This window comes from Aegilops tauschii, chromosome 3 (genome assembly GCF_002575655.3).
Source record: "Aegilops tauschii subsp. strangulata cultivar AL8/78 chromosome 3, Aet v6.0, whole genome shotgun sequence".
NCBI lineage: Eukaryota > Viridiplantae > Streptophyta > Magnoliopsida > Poales > Poaceae > Aegilops > Aegilops tauschii.
This window is the reverse complement of record NC_053037.3, coordinates 108,204,425-108,218,487: the sequence shown is the minus strand read 5'-3', so window position 1 is coordinate 108,218,487 and position 14,063 is coordinate 108,204,425. Positions and strand designations below refer to the sequence as shown.

The 14,063-nt window shown below is 48.3% G+C and overlaps 1 protein-coding gene across 3 annotated transcripts; it reads right to left on the bottom strand.

The window, feature by feature from the left end:
- Window positions 1–6,344: 6,344 nt before the first annotated feature.
- LOC109769345 (homeobox-leucine zipper protein HOX29) lies at window positions 6,345–13,971 on the bottom strand. 3 transcript variants are annotated; one of them, XM_073510084.1, is made up of 17 exons: window positions 10,394–13,971; window positions 10,176–10,282; window positions 9,946–10,036; window positions 9,756–9,851; window positions 9,522–9,635; window positions 9,347–9,430; window positions 9,105–9,260; window positions 8,938–9,012; window positions 8,729–8,835; window positions 8,443–8,635; window positions 8,176–8,361; window positions 8,007–8,084; window positions 7,715–7,849; window positions 7,310–7,629; window positions 7,114–7,222; window positions 6,842–7,002; window positions 6,345–6,554 (listed from the first exon to the last, which is right to left on the bottom strand). In XM_073510084.1, exons 1-17 carry the CDS (start codon window positions 10,766–10,768, stop codon window positions 6,419–6,421), a joined length of 2,523 nt encoding a protein of 840 aa, XP_073366185.1. In that variant the 5' UTR covers window positions 10,769–13,971; the 3' UTR covers window positions 6,345–6,418. The 3 variants fall into 3 exon arrangements, with proteins under 3 accessions (XP_073366185.1, XP_020183693.1, XP_020183687.1); XM_020328104.3 differs by having other exon boundaries at window positions 6,526–7,002; XM_020328098.4 differs by having other exon boundaries at window positions 6,526–7,002; window positions 10,176–12,631.
- Between the last annotated feature and the right edge of the window lie 92 nt (window positions 13,972–14,063).

Here is a 14,063-nt window from a genome sequence, read left to right as displayed (position 1 = left end):
GAGGTGGCATGACTCATCTACTTGTCGCGGTGGACAAGTTCACCGAGTGGATAGAAGCAAAACCAATCAAGAAGCTGAATGGTCCGACTGCTGTGACTTTCATCTCCGACATCACCATCCGGTATGGCATACCACACAGCATCATCACCGAAAATGGCACGAACTTTGCCAAAGGTGCCTTGGCCCATTTCTGCGCGACGCAGGGCATCTGACTGGACTTAGCGTCCGTTGCCCATCCGCAATCAAACGGCCAAGTAGAGCGAGCAAACGGCCTCATCTTGTTCGGCATCAAGCCCCGACTGGTCGAGCCTCTGGAGCGCTCGGCCGACTGTTGGCTCGATGAGCTGCCGGCCGTCCTTTGGAGCCTGCGCACAACTCCAAACAAATCAACTGGCTTCACACCTTTCTTCCTCGTCTACAGTGCCGAAGCTGTCATCCCAACGGACATAGAATTCGACTCCCCTCCAGTCACCATGTACACCGAAGAGGAGGCAGAAGAAGCACGTCAAGACGGCGTCGATCTGCTGGAAGAGGGCCGGCTGTTGGCACTCAGCCGGTCCAGCATCTACCAGCAGAGCCTGCGCCGATACTACAACCGGAAGGTCAAGCCGAGATCTTTCCAAGAGGGAGACCTTGTGCTCCGGCTGATCCAGCGAACAGCCGGCCAGCACAAGCTCTCAGCGCCTTGGGAAGGCCCCTTCATCATCAGCAAAGTGTTGGGCAACGACTCCTACTACCTGATCGACGCCCAGAAGCCTCGAGCGCGCAAGAGGGACGACTCCAGCAAGGAGACAGAGCAGCTGAAAGAACATGCGGTGCCCCCATGTTTGGTTTTGGTAATTGATGACAATCTCTATGGACTAATGGTTGCCTTGAGTTATATTTGAAGGTTTTGTCCATAGGCTTTTCTTGGAGTACATTTGTTGGTTTCAAGGAGAGTTTGTGATGACCAAGGTGCTATTCAAGGAATTACCTAAAGATTGGTCTTGTGAGAGGTTGATCAAGACTAAGTAAAAGAGTGAATCAAGTTGATCAACACACAAAGCGTAGAAGATGTACCGAGAGGGATCAAGCGATCCCATGGTATGGTAAGCATTGTCAATTACGCTTTGTGTACTAACCCATGATCTTCGTGAGAGTTCTTTGTGGGGTTACGTTGCGGTGTGCAAGTTCAAGGAAGCATCACGAAGAGATCAAATGCTTGAAGCTTGTCGTCCATTGTGGTGACAATGGACTTGTGAAGATGTGCGGAAGAGTGGCTCACCCATAGTGGAGTATGGGGGAGCAATCAACTAGTCTTCATCGAGCCAACGCAATCAAGAAAGGTGGTCCAACTTGAGGGAGTCAAGATCATCTTCATCTAGCTCAAGTGGACCATGTGCAAGGCAAAGGTTTGCCCTTGATAGGTTTTCTATTTTACCGATCTCATGATGGTAGTTGGGAGACCGGGTTATAGGATCGATTGCCGTACTATCAAGGGGGGGCTCTCGATGAGTAGCTTGATCGTATCATTCGTAGAGAGATCAAACCATTGCATCCTTGCATCATCTTTCTTGGTTCTTGTTTGCTTCTCTTTGTGAGTTTTGGAGCTTTTGGTCATCTTGTTGACAAGCTCGAGTTCATCGAAAACGGAGTTCACTTGCATCTTCTATGATGTTTTTGATGTTGGAGGTTATGTCAGTTCTTCTCTGTTGGAGGTTTCACTCCTCTATGTGTTAGGCATACCTCCACTGCCTCTTCTTACTATAACCAACAAGCTTGAGTTTGCTCAATTCGGAGCTCATTTGCAGAAGTTATGGCAGTTCTTGTTTTATTGGATCCATCTGTTGTCTTTAGCTATGTTTTTAAGGCATCCAAGTGTTAAAGCCTCTGTGGCGTGCGGTAGTACTGCTCAAGGGAGCGGTAGTACCGCTCCTGTGAGCGGTAGTAATGCTGCCTCTAGCCCAGAACGCCGGTGCGCACGGAAGTAGGCGCAGAAGTAATTTTTTACTTCCGCATCCTACGCGGTAGTACCGCTCGTGGTGAGCGGTAGTACCGCTGCCTCGCATCCTGTCGCTGATTGCGTGCGGTAGTAGGCGCGGATGTATTTTTTTACATCCGCCCTTGCGCGGTAGTACCGCTCCCTGTGAGCGGTAGTACCGTGCCGCCTTTTTCTCGTAGCTAGCTCCAGCGGTTGTAGGCGCGGCAGTTATTTTTACTTCCGTGGTCGCGCGGTAGTTCCGCAAGGGCAGGCGGTAGTACCGCTCCTGCAGTAGTACCGCCCTATTGCCCATTTGCAGTGTTGTTTCATTGGGCTTCTGCCGCCCTAGCGGTAGTACCGCTCGTAGGAGCGGTAGTACCGCTCGGTGCGGGCTGTGAGCATAACGGTTGGATTTTCCCCCTCCTATAAAAGGGGGTCTTCTTCCCCAATGAACCTAATCCTTTGAGCTCATGTTCTTCCCCCATTGTTGACCTTCTTCGAGCTTGCTAACTCTCAATCCCTCCATAGATTCTTGCTAGTTTTTGAGGGAAAAGAGAGAGGAGATCTAGATCCACATTTCCACCAATCACTTTCTCCTCTATGTGAGGGGAACCCCTTGGATCTAGATCTTGGAGTTCTTGGTGTTCTCCTTCTTGTTCTTCCTCTCATTTTCCTCCCTAGCATTAGTTGCTTCGGTGGGATTTGAAAAAGAAGGACTTGAGCACTCCGTGTGCCCTTGCCATTGCATTTGGTGCATCGGTTTGAGTTCTCCACGGTGATACGTGGAAGTTACAAGTTGAGAAGCTTATTACTCTTGGGTGCTTGGTACCCTTGAGCTTGTTCCTCTTGGGTGCTTGGGCGCCCTAGACGGTTGGTGGTGTTCGGAGCTCAACCATTGTGGTGTAAAGCTCCGGGAAAGCGTCGGGGTCTCCAGTTAGGTTGTGGAGATCGCCCCGAGCAATTTGACGGGTTCCGGTGACCGCCCACAAGGGTTGCCAAAGTGTACGGGTTCGGTGACCGCCCCCAAGGGTTGCCATTTGTACGGGTTCGGTGACCGCCCTCAAGGGTCCCTTAGTGGAATCACGGCATCTTGCATTGTGCGAGGGCGTGAGGAGATTACGGTGGCCCTAGTGGCTTCTTGGGGAGCATTGTGCCTCCACACCGCTCCAAACGGAGATTAGCATCCGCAAGGGTGTGAACTTCGGGATACATCGTCGTCTCCGCATGCCTCGGTTATCTCTTACCCGAACCCTTTACTTATGCACTTTACTTTGTGATAGCCATATTGTTTCTTGTCATATATCTTGCTATCACCTAAGTAGTTTTTCTTGCTTAGCATAAGTTGTTGGTGCACATAGGTGAGCCTAGTTGTAGTAGGTTTTGTGCTTGACAAATTAACCGCTAGGTTTATTCCGCATCTGTTCAAGCCTCAACCGTAATTATTTTAAAGCGCCTATTCACCCCCCCCCCCTCTAGGCGACATCCACGATCTTTCAGCGGCCATGGAATGCAAATCTCCTCCGAAGATTTTACAGTTGATGCAGTATGTACCACGCTACCTTTTGTATTAAAGTACGAAGACTCCGGGCCCTTTTGTATACTCTCGGCATTGGACTGGAGAGGGAATGCTTCATCTCCACGCCCTGCAATTGTTGGGGGCTAGAAATTTCAACACTAAGTTCAAGCACACCACTAGAGATGTCAACTTTCCTTGCCAGTCGCCCCTAAAGAAATCAATGATAGAGTGCCTAGTTCTTCCATCCGAGGATCTGGCAAGATTGAAGTAGATGGACGCTATCTAATCTTCAGAGAGGGAGCCGGGATTGTAGAATCCTGGTGCACTGGTAGCCTTTTGCATTTAACTTGTAAAATGTTGCAATGCTGCCAATTGAGTTGTGTTGTGTATTGCCAAAGATTTGTCGTTTTACTTTCCTGTAGTTATACTTTGTATCTGAATTGGGTTGTGAACCTTGGTGATCTAATACAATGAAGTGATAATGCCCATATTTTAGTTTATGATTCATGTATATGATCATAAATTCTTGCCCCTCTCAAGTTTCCCCTGCATACGCCTCTAGATAATGGAACCTGGGGGGGGGGGGCTGCTATGAAAGAACGAAGTGATTAAGCCCATATTTTAGTTTATATGGATGCTTGACTTGTTTATTCATGAATATGGTCACACATTCTCGCCCCATCTTAAGTTTTTCATGGGTCTGCCCACACTTTATCTTTTTTTATGTAAGTGGAGGTCGGTTGGCCGGCACCCTAATCATAGCTACCGAGGTAGATCAGGAGTTGTGCGTTGTGGGCATATCTAGCAACCTCATCACCTACCTCGTGTATCTCCGCATCTTGACCCATGTATCTAACGACATTGGCAGTTATTTCCTCGTTGCATTATATTTGTTCGCTGTCATCAGCAGCTTGCTGGTGGACCGAAGACTCCGCCGACATGTCACCATTTCCATCTTCGTTGCCATCACAGTTGTTGGCGCCATTCTGATCTCGGCTTATTGTGATTGGCAACTATTATATGCTAGAAGCAATAATTACAAGATACATGTTAAACTATTGAACAAATATAATATGATGAAGAATGCAGGGGGGCAAGCGCCCCCTCCTCCTGTCCGCCCCATAATCATAACTTAAGTAGTCCTTCATGGCTGGTAGAGTTAGATCTTAGGCCGCCGCACCTTTTGCCATGGCCTAGGGCTGGCCTTGAGTTCGACGCCCGCGTTCCGAGAGAGAGAGAGAGAGAGAGAGAGAGAGAGAGAGAGAGAGAGAGAGAGAGAGAGAGAGAGAGAGAGGGTCGTGTTGGTGTACTTCAGTCTCTACCTGCCCATCAACACTTCTTTTTTCGCCATGGTGCTTTGATACGTCGGTACAATGCAGCATTCGTGGCATCAATGGCCACCATGGTTTTCGGCTTGGCCTCTTCCTCGCTGGAGCGTCGAAGTACCGCCATTCGCAGCCGCAGGGAAGCTCTCCATTGGTGCTCGTAGCCGCACGAAATAGCATCGTCAAGCTATCGCCCGCATGGTTCACCTCCGTTGTCTTCTGGACAATCTACTTCGCATGCATACCCTCTCCATCGAGCAGGGCATCAGTCTTCGCAGGCGCTAGCTACTTCCATCTCTACGGCGACTCGAGCATCCTTCTCGAAGGGGAGTCGCTCCACGTCTTACTCCTCATCGCGACGGTAATTTTCGTGACGCTCGACCTGCTAGTACTCATGCTGGTCTCCAGGCGCATCACCGACAGGGCGCAGGGGCTGACATGGAGTAACATAAATCATTTTGTTGGTATATATATAGCATATCATAAAAATCACTAGAAACGCATAAACATAAAAAATTAATTAGCAAATAAAGTCTTAATAAACCATGTACATGTGACTATAAGCTAGAAGTGATAATTGTAAGATACATGTTCAACTATTTGATAAATACAACCACGTGAAGCACGCCGTGGGGGTGGGGGGCAAGCAAGCGCCCCCTATCCACTTAAGAGAGCGTATCCTGTGCACCGGATGAATTTGTGCACCTGCTGCACCAATGGCTCCTGGGCCGTTGGATGGAGAAGGAATGTACAAGATGTACCTACAAGTTGGCTACGGGCACATTTGTAGAAGGCGCCTAGCATATTTGTATTGTTACTACATGCATGGAGCATTATGAAAAATACACTTTGCATCAACGCCTAAATATATACTACCATGCCATTTCTTTAATGGGATAACCGAGATGCCCCAAGTACACTCAATTCAGCGGTAGTACAAGGATCGCTTTTTAAATGTACTAGTAGCCCACCTTGTTGGTAGATCTTGTGTCTCCGTTCTCCATCCAACGGCCCAGGAACCCATGGTGAACCAGGTGCATAAGTTCATTCGGTGCATGGGATACGTTCTCATCCACTTAAGGCTCAGCTCTTTTCAACTCTTGATTCTCCATAATCTGATTATGAGAAACTGCCCACAGAATCAGCCGTTCAGTTCTTTTTTGAGATTGTAGTCGAAGATTTTGGTATGAGTTGTGTGCTGAAATATGTAACGCCCCTAGACTGAAACTATATCTTAAATTGTTAGCACTTGATTGTTCCGAACTGCACTGAACCCGACGGATCTATCTTTCTGTTCCATTAGCTTCGTTTTCATCCCTATTAGCTGCGTTTCTGTCTTCAGTTCGATCTTTTGCCGCTTTGTCGTAGTAGATGGCTTTGGTCTGTGCCACTAGAATGATATTTCATATCGTGGACTACCTTGTTATATTTTGTGCCTGACCTTCTAGGTTCTGTTGATCTTGCATGATCAGTTGCTAGTTTAGCTGGTTTCAGTCTAGGGGTTTCTTATCTTCTACAATGGTTTCTTATCTTCTATTAGTAGTTTATTTATATGTCAAGACATAAGTTTTTTATAATGAAAATCGTAGTAGTCTATATGTCAAGACATATGATTTTTTACAATGAAAATCGGAGAGGGTAGCCTCGGAAAATGGGACACCTATACGTAGGTGTAGCAAAGCCGGAGAGCCAGTGGGTCCGCTTCTCAGTTGCCCCATTGTGCGTAGGAGAAGGAAAAGAGGAAATTAAAGTACTAGTACAAACAGCATCACCAATCTCGGCACACCATCAAGCCGTACAAAACACCACCATCATCCAACATTGTACCGCGTCCATCACCCATGCTCGAGACTTGCAACAACAGCTACAACAAACGATCGGTCCCTCGACTAAACGAAGGACCAGTCCATGAAGGCGAAGCAGACGCAGTGGGCGGCGCCGGCGCCGCCGTCGTCGAGCACCTTCCACGCCACCGCCTTCCCGTACGACGCCGGCCGGCCCATGCTCGACGCGCACGTCCCGCCCTCGACGCACGCGTACCCCTGCTCCGCCACGCTGGCCATCAGGTCCGCGCACAGCAGGCTCTTCCTCCCCTGGTCGTAGTCCAGCACCTTGTCCATGGTGATCTCCCGGAGCGCCGCCAGCGTCGTCTCCAGCATGTCCAGCCCGGACTGGTTCGCGAACGTCAAGACCGGCATCGCCTGCACCATCACAGCACGATAGATCAAGTCAGCAAAAACAAACATGCCATAATAGTATATAGTATGTGCTGAAAGAAGCTGTTCAAGGTGAGTAAAATCCTAGAACAGTACCTTGAGAGAGCAGCATAGGATGGCGCTGGTATGCTGCCAGAGGGCTTTGAGCGCCGACTCGCCGCTGCTAGCGTCTGCGGCTTTGATGAGCTCTGCCCCAAAGTGAAATCTGCACGATCAACCCAGCAGCATCAGCACAAAACACAGACTGGCCGAATACACCCTGGTATACTATGATGACTGCAAGACCACAGACCTGTAGCTCTGGACAATCCATCGGGAGAGCGTGGCCGCCTCTGGAGTTACAGGCGGTAGGAGGCGAGAGCTTCCATGTGGCACGAGGTGCGAGGACGACAGCGCCAGCGCTATCCTTTGCACCGACGAGATGATGCTGCGCATGTACTGCCGCGCCATGGCTGCCACGCTGTCCTGCAGGTGGCTCTCGAAGGCAAACTGAAATGCGATCGTCATCACAGCCTTCGAGCTACTCCTGGAGTGACCGGGTATCCTGCTTCCGGGTGTTCCAACCTCAAGGGTGGACGCGAGGTCCAACGTGCAGTTCGGGCTAGACGTGTCCTGCAAAACATACATGCAGCAAGAGAGGATTAAATTGTAGTCGCAAGCTGAGATGTTGTCTCATATTTAGGTGAAATCCACTTACAAGAGGAGACTCCATCGGAATGATGCGGAAACCGGAAGGCAGCAGCGGAGAATCATCACCGAAAGATGCGTCTATGGGTGCAAAGATAAGCTCTGAACAGGTGCCCATGGTGTTCTCGTCTATCCCGTTGTACATCTGCCAATGCAATCCAGAGCACAAGTTTTACAAAGGAGACAAATGATTTTCCCAAAGCTCAGTTGAGCAACTTGATGAAAAATATGTCCATCAGGTTATCTGGTTCGGTTAGGTGGTGAAATAAGCCTATTGCATAAGTGTAACAATCAAAAGTTACCTGTAAGAGGAAAAGATCGCGATGCATCAGTGTATCTTGATAGTTACTGGCATTTCCTATCTTGATAACTTCCAAGAACTGAAAAGAAGAAATTGTGCAATTAGAAAATCGAGCAGGGGGACACTACGGAGCAGGGAATTTTATAATTTACCGAAGACCAGGAGCTTACTTCCTCAGGGTCAGACGTGTGTGCTAAAGGGAGTATAACCTGGCCACTAAATCCTCCAAGACGAGACATAGGTAAATTGGAGAAATTGGGCTTCAGCGCAGAAGCAAAGAATGCATCTAAACTGCTATCAGCCCACTGCGACCGATGCTCCCGCAAAAACCGCAGTAGTGATGGTGGAGACACATCCTACAATCATTACCAGAGTCGATGTTAATATCACATTCATTTTCCAGAAATAAAACTTGGAAAGTGTGGCATGAAACTAACCTGCAATAGCATCGAGGCCTTTGCACAAAGAACACCAGTACTAACCATGGGCAGTCCATCACTGAATGTTGCGGTGCAACTCATCACTTTACTCGGGGATGAATTAACAGAGATACAAACATCATCTACGCCGTCGCTCTCAATCACGGACCATCCATCATCCGCAAGCCCACCGAGAGTTTCATTTAAACCTCTGAAACAGGTGCGAAACCAGTTACACTTTTTACTGAAACAGATTCATGACAAGAAGCATCTACAATCTGCCTGTGCTGTTCAAGAGCCCAACCTGGTGAGCTTTTGGCTCAGAGCTCGCAAGGCTGCAGGCTGTCTGCCCCATCCAGTGATTACAGAATGAGTATCTTCATGAGCAACTTGCCTGAGATAGCGCAAGGCCTGGATTTGCAAAATTGAGTTACTCCAAATATTAATGTTTTATGCCTAAGCATCAAGTGTTATCAAGAGCAATAAAAAACAGTATAGTCCATGTAACTGTACCGCCATCGACATCTTCTGGGCCACCATGGCAGAAGATTCATACAGTGGTCTCACAACTTCAGGCACACTCCAAGGCTGTGCACGAACGCAAAGTAGCTTGCTAAGTTTCTGTGATAGATGAACTAGATAAAGAAACAGTTTATCATTTGTTGCTGGATTGCTATTACCTCCAGGTCCAAATGGTCAACGATGTGAATCACGCTACCTCCACCATCACTAGGCCGGATCAAGAAACCGCTGGGAAGCATCTCACCTCTAACAAAAGGCTGCACAAGGGGCATACTTGGGCCTCCTTGCTTGCTACTGAGTGATCTTTCACATACCTTTAGAGCAAAAGCAGTCAAGCGGCTGACGCATGAACACGCTATGATACTAATTGGACACGGATGTTTGATGATTAGCAACTCACCACTAGGCTTCCATCATCGAGAATGGATGTGTAGCGCATCAACCAGAAGTCACGAGCTGGCGCTAGTGTCGTCGGAGCATAGAGCTAGAGATGGAAAAAGAATCTCAAGTTCATGATATGGCATGAGCTGAAAGGTGTCACGGTAGACAGGTAGAGTTAACCAAGAATTTGGTACCTGCATGTAGAGCAGCTCAATCGTGCCATTGCTGCCAGCAGGCAGCACATTTACTACCTCCATAGACCGGCAATCACGCAGCCACAGTGGCCGATCCTTGAGGATTTCGGCAACCTGAGTCGGCAACAGTCGGGAACACTCTTTGATTTTAACAAAATTAAAAGCGAAGAGATGTAGTGAAGTGAAAGCAAGGAGATAGTCAAAAAAAAAAAAAAAGGAAAGCAAGGAGCTTACTTTGGCAGGCTCCATGCCTACGAGGCCGCAAGCTCGCGCAGCAACACCCGCGCAGCCATGCGAGATGGCGATGATTCCAATGGAATCCGGACCAGGCTGCAGACAAGAATGGTTGATTGAGCACACCATGCAAGAAGTTGAGAGTTCAGAAACAGGAAACTAATGCGAATTCAGTTGAGAGGAAAGAGACCTTCATCCCAGGCATTTGGACCCACTCGACGGCGGTTCCGGTGGCCTTGGACAGAAACTCCGTTAGTGTCTCCTCGGCGATGGACATCAATCTGCAGGAGACAAAGAGTACTGAAAATCCATACATACATATCGCACAGAAACTACTAGTAGCTGCTAATGGTATACATAGGAAAAGAAAAGAAAAGCAAAGAGAACATGGCCTGCAAGGACTGAACACAATTCACGTACCCAGCAGGGCTGGCGTCGCGGGGCGGCGGCGGCACGACGACGACGACGTTCTGCTGGCCGCTGGTGACGACCGACTCGCAGCTCGTGTCCGTGGTGGCCAGCCCCGCCTGCAACGGCAACGGGAGAGGAGGAGGAGGAGGAGTGAAGGCGTGAGCTCGCGGCGGCCGCAAGGGAGGAGGGCTCATCGTCGCCGGGGGTGGAGGTGGAGGAGTGCGTACGCTGTGCGTCTGCTGGCGGTAGTATCCGTTCTGGTAGACAAGGTGGGAGACCTGCTTCTGGAGGCGGTCGTTCTCCTCCATGAGCAGCTTGTTCATGGCGGTGAGCTTGCGGTTGAGCGACTGCAGGCGGCCGGACTCCTTGCGCTGCTTCTCCCGGCAGCGGCGGTTCTGGAACCACACCTTGATCTGCTTGGGGTCGACGTTGGCCAGCACGGCGCACTCCCGGACCAGCTGCTGCCGGCGCAGCGAGCTCGGCTTGGGGCACTCGTAGTAGAGCCGCTCCAGCGCCTCCACCTGCTCCGGCGTGTAGCGCACGTACTTGCTCGCGTCCATGGCCGCCGCCGCCGCCTCCCTCGCCTCCCTCGCCGTCACCATCGGCACCTACCCGCACGTACGTACGTGCCTACCAACCTGTCCCTCTCCCTCTCTCTACCCCGCAGCCGTTGGTTGAAGGGTACGTACGTGGACTAGTAGAGTGGAGTGAAGAAGAAGGCCTAGATGGTGGACTAGCATGTGGTCAGCATGGGGAAGGTGGGAGGGAGCGAGAGGCCATGGCCGGAGCGCCGGTGCCGGTGCCGCTCGCTCGCTTAGCTTAATTTGCTCCCTCTAGTCTAGTGGCCGGGGCGGGCGGGGCATCGGCAAGCACAAGGAGGGCCGTGCTTTTTTGGTCGACGAGCTGTGTCGCTTCTTCTTTAAAGAAGCAAGAAGCAAAAGGAAAAAAAATAAAAACTCGCTCGGTCGATCGAACCAACCGCGCGCGCGTGCTATTAAATTTCGAAAAGGAAAGTTCCGTGCGGCCTCATCCAACCCATTCCCGGCCGTCCGGCATAGTTTTTGCCAAGGGATCGATCGTTCATTTCGTATCCCCCACCTACAACGGCGGTAAATCATTTGCCTTTACAAGGCAGGAATTTACAGAAAAGATTAAAAAAAACACTCACTTCAACTCCGTGCTGGCCCATCAAAAACCCGATTCCGGCATTTTCCGTATCCTCCACCAACAACAGCAAACCATTCAGAATGTTGGGACTTCACTTGAATTTTGCATAAATTTTACAGAAACAGTTCAGCACCCATGGAATCTGGCGAAAATACTCATCCAAACAGGCCTACTAGATACATTACTTCTGTTAAAATTCAGGAGCAATTTGAAGCTAGTGAGGATTATTAGGACAGCTACCAGCTGATCACTAATACATTCCCCGTTAGAATCAGTACCGCAGTTTAGCTTAACAAAATAACAACGGACCACACACTAGTTTACGCAACTAACTGGAAGCTTTCCGCACATGCTTTAGCAGATTCGAGGCTTTGCTTATCTTTTTCCTTCTTTACTTGTTTTTCTATCGGTAGAATACAAGCTGCATCTTTTTCCTTTGTCGCGCGCGCCACGCACATAGGGAAGGAGAGAAAACAACTGAAAATTCAGCAGCAGTGGCCAAAGGAATCCCTTTTCCTTTATCTTTTTCCTGCTCTCCTTTCAATATTTTCGCCAGCGCTCTACTCAAGAGACATTCCCCCTGGCTCAGGGCGTGAGCTCTCGATCCTTGAGATCGCCCGCGGATATTCCTCGTGGGTTCGCGTAAATTCGCTAATTATATGGCCCTCTTGGAGAAGCCGCATCCCTTCCCTGATCTCTCTTCCATAGGAACACTCAAACTCCTCTGGAAAACTAAGAAAAAATGCATGCCTTCAGCGGTCCAGAAATGAGTCCAGATTTCTTTAGCGTTCAAGTTCTCAAGGCATAAAATATGTATGCAATTTTGGTGCTATTCCGATTTTCCTTACAGCCATTTCTGAAAGCAAAGCAGGGAACAAGACGCTGTTCCAAAGAGCAAAGCAGCAGTACCTGATCCAAACCAGAGAATTTTCCTCGAGATTGGAGACGGGAGGCAGAGAGGCGGATTTCATCTTCCAATCCAAAGAGTAGTAAAACATGTAACGGGTCGGGTTGTGTGTGTGCGAAACGCAGAAGACCCGGCGAGAAAGCGGATTTTCCTCGGCAATTGGAGCCTGATTAAAGGCGGCGTCGCGCATCTTGGACTCCGATCCGCCCCATACAGATTCCGTGTCAGTATCAGCAACACACCACGGCGTCGGTGAAAATCCGCCCAGGCTTTCTTCCTTTGCAACCCTTCTTTTTACCGCTTCTTTCTTTACCGCTTATTTTTACTGCTTTGCAGCTGGTCTCGGTTCCAGAACGGGCAGCGATCATTTCAAACAGCTTTCTTTTACCTCTTCACAAGGCTCCAGACACTCGTCAAACACTCAGGCATTTATATTCCTTGAGAAAATCTTTGATTCAGGGCTATTTGGGTAGAAAAGAAATTTGGTCTAATGGGTGTTTCTTCTTATTTTCCATGGTTATGTACATGCATGAATATGCAGGCGAATTTCATGTGTGTTATTGGTACAGATTCTGTGGACATGCTAAAGTGGTTTCTCCCCATCCCTATAGTACTATCTCCGTTTCGAATTATAAGATGTTTTGGATATTTCAATATGGACTACATATGGACTAAAATGAGTGAACAAAAACACTAAAACGGGGCGTTATACATCCGATTTCAGAAAGAAAGAAAAATTGAACATCTTATATTTGGAATGGAGGGAGTATTTGGGAGCAACCGAGCAAGTTAGCATCTTCAGGATGGTATGAGCCCTTGAGATGAATGGTTTACATAAAATAATAGGAGTATAACAACTAGTAGCATGGACACTCACAGATTATATTAAAAATAGCCAAAATGATTCTACATATGGTCATTTTCTCTAGAACCAAAGCATTGCAACTCTGAAGTGAGGTAAATCGAAGAAGAAAAACATGGCAACTATATAGGAGTGTCAATGCAGCGCAATTCTATAAGAATACAAAGAAGTTTATTGTCCTCGAAAGATGTTTGGATGCTCCTCGAAAGTTTCCATGAGGTATAGCCTCAGCATGCTCGAATTCCTCATCATATTTAGATTGAGCCATTCATAGAAATTTTATAGGAATGTGCAATCAAAAGGGCCTAGAAAGGTCTCAGTATACGTTTTGGTTTGATGATTCAAATGACAAGTTAGTTTTATTTCCCATCTGCATTACACTGCAATGATGTCGTATTAATGCGGGTAACCACAAAGGGGGGGTTGCAGGCTATCAGCTTGACAGCTGCAAGCCAACCACTATTGAGCACTGGTCCACATGGCACCTGCCAAGACCACACTTTACCTCATATCAAAACTCAAAAGGAGATACTCCATGTTTCCTTTCCGACTCTAAGGAGAGGAGATACTCTGCTGCAAACATATGAAAACATTCTTTTTGGATTAAAAACAGCCAAAGCTAAAAAGCTAGAGCTTGTCCTATCCCACTACCAACACCTAACCTGGGTCTGACGTGTCATGGCCTGGATATGCACACCTTTTGTGTTATTCTAAGCTAATCACCCATCCATGGTCCTCTTTGGCCTCCCCAGATTTGCAAAACTAATATTTTTTGCTGATCTTATCAGCCCATTCCCCCCTTCTTTTGAATAACCAGCAGGCTTATTCTAAACCCACCACCAATCCCTCCTTCCACTGGGCAGTCAGCTTTTGTTAACAATGCCACCAAAATCCCGCTTTTCCCCCACTTAACAATGGTGGTGGCCAAATGCAAAGCTTTGAGTTTTATATATTTTCAATC